The sequence below is a fragment of the Etheostoma spectabile genome, chromosome 13, assembly GCF_008692095.1.
Source record: "Etheostoma spectabile isolate EspeVRDwgs_2016 chromosome 13, UIUC_Espe_1.0, whole genome shotgun sequence".
Lineage (NCBI taxonomy): Eukaryota > Metazoa > Chordata > Actinopteri > Perciformes > Percidae > Etheostoma > Etheostoma spectabile.
Genome location: NC_045745.1, coordinates 5308593 through 5316095, shown reverse-complemented (window position 1 = coordinate 5316095; position 7503 = coordinate 5308593). Strand labels below are relative to the sequence as shown.

General features: G+C 40.7%; 1 protein-coding gene across 2 annotated transcripts in view; it reads left to right on the top strand.

The window, feature by feature from the left end:
* camkk1a (calcium/calmodulin-dependent protein kinase kinase 1, alpha a) overlaps positions 1-7503 on the top strand; it is a 61279-nt gene that overhangs the window by 40822 nt on the left and 12954 nt on the right. For both annotated transcript variants that reach the window (XM_032532933.1, XM_032532934.1), the window contains exons 7-9: positions 3423-3459; positions 3811-3832; positions 5573-5661. In XM_032532933.1, the coding sequence (XP_032388824.1) occupies positions 3423-3459; positions 3811-3832; positions 5573-5661 (148 nt within the window). The remainder of the gene's footprint in view (positions 1-3422; positions 3460-3810; positions 3833-5572; positions 5662-7503) is intronic.

Genomic DNA, 7503 nt, shown 5'->3' with positions numbered 1-7503 from the left:
AACAGCCAATGCTCTCAAACTTGGGTAGAGCTGGGGCGTTTTGAAGATGGATAGACTTTCTACGGAGGCGGTTGTTTATGAAAGATAATTCTCAAGACGCGAATCAAGATGCACGCCGCTCCCTTGCGATATCCTCGGGGTGTTTTCAATCTTGGGCAGATGGCGGGGGAACCGCCGTCGTGGTCGGGTGTCAAGCTCAGGGAGTCAGTCAGTAGGAAAGCTGTCTGGCTCGCTCAGGTGTGGAGTGTGCCAGAAATTTCAAATTTGTAAGTCAAAGCCATGAACAGTACTTCTGCTCCTGTGTGCTCGCTTCAGCAGTGAAGACACACACTTGCGCACACTCATCTCTATATCCTCCCACATTCTCATTATGGGCATATATATGTGGGGAATGGAAAAACCTGCTTTCCTCCTCTCCATCTCTCTCTCTGTTCATCCATTTAAATGGGCTGTGCCCGGGTCAAGATAATATTCATTATGGGCTTCCAACTGATTCCTTTGAGACTGCAGACCAGTCCATCTAATTATGAATACACTTTTGAAACATGAAAGTCGACACCAAGTGGAACAGATTAAAACTGATGAAAGTGATATGGTCATTTGTCACAGATGGTTGGGAAGGGACTAGTCTGTTGTTCACGGTCCACTTCCAGGATTCCTCCGGCGCTGAAGGAAAGTCCGTCATATGAATATATTTTCAGTTTCATTCTGCTTTCTTTGTGATGGATTTTTAAATTCGGTGGATATATGTGGACTATTGTTAACTGCTCCTCGGATCTCTGCAGGGTAAATCCAGACCGCTAGCTAGACTATCTGTCCAATCTGAGGACTATGGTTACCTGGTCCTCAGGTCTCTGCAGGGTAAATCCAGACAGCTAGCTAGACTATCTGTCCAATCTGAGGACTATGGTTACCTGGTCCTCAGATCTCTGCAGGGTAAATCCAGACAGCTAGCTAGACTATCTGTCCAATCTGAGGACTATGGTTACCTGGTCCTCAGATCTCTGCAGGGTAAATCCAGACAGCTAGCTAGACTATCGGTCCAATCGGAGTTCCCTGTTGCATGACTATTTTGCAGCGGCTCTGTGGGGAGTTTAGCACGGCCCATGAAGATTGTGATTGGTTTAAAGAAATGCCCTTACACCAGAGCACGTTTCCCTCCCATCCCCGAATGCTGTGTGGAGTAGCCAGACCCTCCTTCAGCGCGCTTTGGAGGAGGGTCTGGCAGAGGGTCTGGCAAAGAGACAGACCCTAACCCTGCCAGGACATGCCAGTTGATATGAGATTGGACTTTATAGTCCCAAACTCAATTAATGTAATTTCCCCATAAATCAAGATAGCCTTTAAATGCATCCTAGGCACTGCATTAGTCAACAGCTACAAATAAGAGTACTAGGCTACTAATGGCACTTTGCACACAACAGCTCATTTACCGTTTATAGCTTTTTGTGCCTTTACTTAGAACAAACAAAGGGAGAAAAACGATGCACGGTGCAAAAAGAACAGTATTTATTTAAGACAGGATGAGCAAACATTCCCCTATTGACTCTTTCATGGCCTGTTAAAACTGACGTCCTGTAGCTTTAGAGAAGATGTCCTGTTTTTTTTTCCACTACTCTGGTTCCTTGGCAGAAGTTTACCTTTACTGTGGTAAAAAAAGAAATTCATCAGGATGTCGAACTCAAACAAATGCTTCAGATGGACTGTGCGTTACGGGGTTTGTGGGAGCCGTGAGCATTAATAACATGAACACCTGTTTTTATTTACCTGTCGTAGGAGTATCAACTGGTTTGTGTTAATCCAATCTAACATTTGTTAAAGTAATCATGTTTCTGTATCTGAAGTCTCTTTTATATAGACCTTAGTGGTCCCTAATACTGTATCTGAAGTCTCTTTATATAGACCTTAGTGGTCCCTAATACTGTATCGAAGTCTCTTTATATAGACCTTAGTGGGTCCTAATACTGTATCTGAAATCTCGTTTATAGACTAGTGGTCTAATACTGTATCTGAAGTCTCTTTTATGTAGACTTAGTGGTCCCCTAATACTGTATCTGAAGTCTCTTTATATAGACCTTAGTGGTCCTAATAATCGTATCTGAAGTCTCTTTATATAGACCTTAGTGGTCCCTAATACTGTATCTGAAGTTCTTTTATATAGACCTTAGTGGTCCCTAATACTGTACTGAAGTTTTATTATAGACCTTAGTGGTCCCTAATACTGTATTGAAGTCTCTTTTAGTAGACCTAGTGGTCCCTAATACTGTATCGGAAGTCTCTTTATTAGACCTTAGTGGTCCCTAATACTGATCTGAAGTCTCTTTATATAGACCTTGTGGTCCCTAATACTGTATCTGAGTCTCTTATATAGACCTTAGTGGTCTAATACTGTATCTGAGTCTCTTTTATAGACCTTAGTGGTCCCCTAATACTGTATCTGAAGTCTTCTTTATAAGACCTAGTGGTCCCCTAATACTGTATCGAAGTCTCTTTATATGACCTTAGTGGTCCCTAATACTGTATCTGAAGTCTTGTTTTATAGACCTTAGTGGTCCCCTAATACTGTATCTGAAGTCTCTTTATGTAGACCTTAGTGGTCCTAATACTGTATCTGAAGTCTCTTTATAAGACCTTAGTGGTCTAATACTGTATCTGAAGTTCTTTATATAGACCTTAGTGGTCCCCTAATACTGTATCTGAAGTCCTCTTTTTATATAGACCTTAGTGGTCCCTAATACTGTATCTGAAGTCTCTTTAAGACCTAGTGGTCCCTAATACTGTATCTGAAGTTCTTTATATAGACCTTAGTGGGCCCTAATACTGATCTGAAGTCTCTTTTATTAGACCTAGTGGTCCCTAATACTGTATTGAAGTCTCTTTTAAGACCTTAGTGGTCCTAATACTGTATCTGAAGTCTCTTTTAATAGACCTTAGTGGTCCCTAATACTGTATCTGAAGTCTCTTATATATAGACCTTAGTGGTCCCTAATACTGTATTGAAGTCTTCTTATATATAGACCCTTAGGTGGTCCCTAATACTGTATCTGAAGTCTCTTATATATAGACCTTAGTGGTCCCTAATACAATATCTGAAGTCTCTTTCCCAGAATTCAGCCTTGGTGCAGAATTCCAGCCATTAGAGCCAGTCCCACAATGAGCTTTCCTTAGTATGGGCCATTTCTGAGTCTGTAGCTTTTGAGGAGAAGATGGAGGCTGGGGGTGTGGCCTTGACCAACTGCCACTGGGCTTGTTTGAAAGCCATGATGTCTCTCTCTTATGGGGGGGACCAAATTCTATGGGCGGGAAAGTTTTTTTCAAATCATCCAGACAAGCAGTTAGATATACTGTTCACAGCCAAATGTACCGTACCTAGGTTTTGAAGTGGAACGTCTCCATTCATGATGATTATGTTAATGTTGCAGGTGCTGGATGATCCAGCGGAGGACAACCTTCACATGGGTATGCAGAACATATTTACTTTGTCCAAATTTTTTGCTCTACTTTTGCCCTCTCTTAGCCTTTGGGACTCGGCACACATGCCACCAAAAATGCTCGTGTGACTTATTCATAATTCAGATCCTCTCTCCCGTCCTTCCACACCGCTTCCAGGCTCACACATTATGCAGAAATCTTCCATTAGCAGTGCCAGGTCACAGTTCGGGTGCTTGTGTTAGTGTGAAATGTCAAACTCTTTATGTCTATAATGTGACACATTTATAATAACAGTGTGATGCCGGAGTGTCCCCTCCATGGCAGCGTATTGTTTGGTCTTACATGTTCCTATTTCCTTCCCTTTCCTTTTCCTGACAGTGTTTGAGCTAATGCCTAAGGGGTGAGTAGAAACCTTCTTTTCTTTTTTTAATAATTTAAGACTCATCCTCCTCTACCATCACCTCCTCATTTCTTCATCCCTGCCTCCATCTCTGCACCGTTCTCCTTCCTTCAATACTTTAAGCTGACACTGTGCGGGTGTTTGTTCCATGCCAGGCTTCAAAGGGATTCATAATGCTCTTAGGTTTTCACAGTTATCACCAGTGGCAGTAATTTGTGTAAACGTTTCACGTCCTGATGCTCGAGCTGTTCCTTCCTACACCACATTAAAAACATGATGATCTGATGATCTGATGATCTGAGCCCTTTGGTTAATCTAAGCGATTGGAGGTGGGAGGGAGTCGCCGGTGTCATTTCCCATCCAGTATGTGCATAAATAACTTGTGTCTACCTTTTGTTCCATTTGTTAACTTTTTCATAATGAGAGAAGGTGTTAGTTCTTAGGTTGGCCCTGGGAGAAAGATGACAGACAGCTGAGCTGATTAATACAGCTGTTAATATGGCTTATTATTATAATACATACGTATCAGATAAATAATAACTCTTTTTATACTTCTTTCATACTTACTGTTATTGCTACAGCTAGTGCTACTAATACTGCCCATACTATACTATTACATCTCAACTTCCATACTTATATTTGTACCACAAAAGAAAAAGTGTTAGTAAAATGTAATATTACTATCATAATAGCTTTTGTGACTTGTGTGTACTATGACAAGTACTGATACTACTAAGAATTGATTTCAAAGTACTCTTGCTAGTTTATAAATCCCTTAACGGTTTAGGTCAAAATACATTTCTGATCTGCTACTACACTATGACCCCCCCAGACCTCTCAGGTCATCTGGGACAGGTCTACTTTCTGTCCCAGATCAAACTAAACAGGGTGAAGCAGCTTTCAGTTTCTATGCTCCTCATATCTGGAATAACTCCCGAAACCTGCAGATCCGCTGCTACTCTCAGTTCTTTTAATCAAGGCGAAGACCTTTCTTTTTGATGCTGCCTTTCTTTAAATGAATGCTCATTTTTTAAATTTCTTTGCTGCACTGTAACTTTTATTCTTGTGTTTTATTGTGTCCTAATGTTTCTATTTTGTTTTAACTGTCTATTCATGTGTCTTATTATTTTTAATGCTTATGATTTTTACTGTTTGTACTTGTGTTTTATCTGTTTACTGATTTTGTGTAAAGCACTTTGAATTGCCCTGTTGCTGAAATGTGCTCTACAGATAAAGCTGCCTTGCCTTGCCTTACTAAGGCCAACACTTTTGATAATTGATCAGTCATTCAAGTCGTTTATTAAGCAAATACATTTTTGATAGGACAGTCTTTTTTTGTTACCTTGGGCTCTGGGAAATTGTTATGGAAATTTATTTTTCATTTCTCACGACATTGTATAGACTAAATGATCCAACAATTACTTGAAAGATGATAACACTTGATTTTACCTCCTCCTATTTAGCAATTATAAGCACTATTCAAACAAAGTGTGTTTTTTTTTACACAATAAAACACTTTAGTGTATTTGTAAGCAGCGATGAGGATGTGTTTTTTCATTTCTTCGGGAATAACTAAAACTCCTACTGTGGTGCATCTCAGAGCACTGCTCACACTTTAATGTCTTCACATTTGCAACATCCTGTGCTAATTATGAATCAACTGACGAACATGATCTGTAGATTTGTCTGCCTGTGTGTTTGTTTCCTACACTGCCTGCTGCCTGCCTGTATGGTGTGTAGTCCAGTGATGGAGGTGCCCTCGGACAATCCTTTTTCAGAAGAGCAGGCGAGGTTATACTTCAGAGACATCATCCTGGGCATTGAGTACCGTAAGTATCTCACGCAGAACAGAGCCTATCTTTGGATCATATCTGTGATGCGTTTAAAGGCAGGCTTGGTAATGTTGTGGGCTCCGACCCACACAGAGACGTGCGTGAGCACCGCTGCTAAACAAGCAGAGCGCAGAAAGCACCGCAAGCACTTCATGTCTCATTCACTGGTAAGCAAACAGCTAATTTTATCATACCAAATGTTTAAGACAAATCACTACTGTTAGCAATGCAACGACGACTACAGGAGGGGTAGACTACACACAGCAGGGCACGGTGGCATTTCATTGGTTCTTTCCAAGCGGGCCGGGAGGCAGTGATTGGTGGGCGTTTTTACAGGATTACAGCAGCTACAGATGACGGATCTTGTCTCTCCAGTTCAGAGCCTATAAGTTAGTTATTGCCTTTGGGGTGTAAGGACATTTCAAACAATACAAGAGTGTATATTTGAAATAGTTACCAACCCAGCTATTAAGTGAAACTAATATGTGTTTTTTTAGCTATTCCTTCTCTGGTGCCCCACTTCTCCTTAAGAGCTATGTGCAGTTTTGGGGGTGTTTTTAGTGTCCAAGAAAGCTTTGGATATTCCATTTCTACAGATATCCCTCTTTATTGTACCCATTTTGATGCTCAAATTGTAAAAGCAGAAACATTTGGACCACTGTGCTTTGCAACGGCGTGCTCTCTCAGTAAAAAAATCATATGGAAGCTTTATTTTTTTTTTTTATCTCAAAGAACAAAGTGTTCTTGGCCCTCTATTGCGATGCCCCCTGGGGTCTGGCTATAGATTTGTGCTGTCCCCCTCATCAGTATAAAGCCTCGTCTCAGTGAAAGCTGTGTCCTCATTTACTGTACTATTTCCCCAGGCTATGAGCCTAACGATTAAGGATCAATGCTGCCTCTCACAGAGCTGGGAGGTCCATCTTGAAAATAAGACTACAGGTTCTCGTAGAAACCACCACATGCCAGTCATACATTTTTTTTTAAAGCAAAATGACATGTAAAAGCAGTACACTTTGGTTATTTTCACATGACTGGATTTGAGTGCTTACACCTCATGGGCAATATGTCACATTTGAGTCTCAACTATTTTCATTACAACTCTGTTCTTCTGATTGAAAAGCTATTCCTTCATCACTTTTATTGCTGAACCTCTTAAAAAATACAACCTGTGGTTTAGAGTGTAGTTTTACTGGAAGGATGTATTTCCAAACCAAAATTGTGTTGACTAAACTTTTTTAATTTTTACTTAATTAAAGATATTCTAATTTTCAAAATTCCCTTTTGCAAGTCTGTTTTCATTATTTCATTTTTTTGTGATTTGTCGTTTACTGTAGGCTAGTTGTAGAAGTTGGGCTAACAAGACGGTTAGCTAGCGCAACAACAATGCTAAAGTTATTCTGAATCAACCACTGCGTTAGCTTTAAAGTAAGACGCTAGCGTTAGCAGTGTTAGCTAGCTCCTGTTGGCCCGAGCAACCACAGAGAAAGTCGGTCTGTCTTTTTGCTTTTCACAGAGTTGTGTGTCTTTCTCTGAGGAGCATCTTTAGAACCAAAACGTGGTAAAGGAAACTTTAAATGAACTTGCTAGCTGCTGCCATTGTCACACACTGTCTTTTCACTTTCTGAATAATAAGCCAAGCTCCTAGCTAGTTAGCCAGTTAGGTAGGTAGCATGCAGCCTTGCTAAGCTAAATAGATCAAAGGAGGACTTTGACATTGTTGTTGCTCTTGCTAACAGGTGCTAACAGGCTAAATGTGATATCCGTTGTTGAGCTTGCTAGCTTAACAAGCCTGGGGTAGGTGATTGGCAGAAAGCTTAGATATACAGTGTGTGTATATAT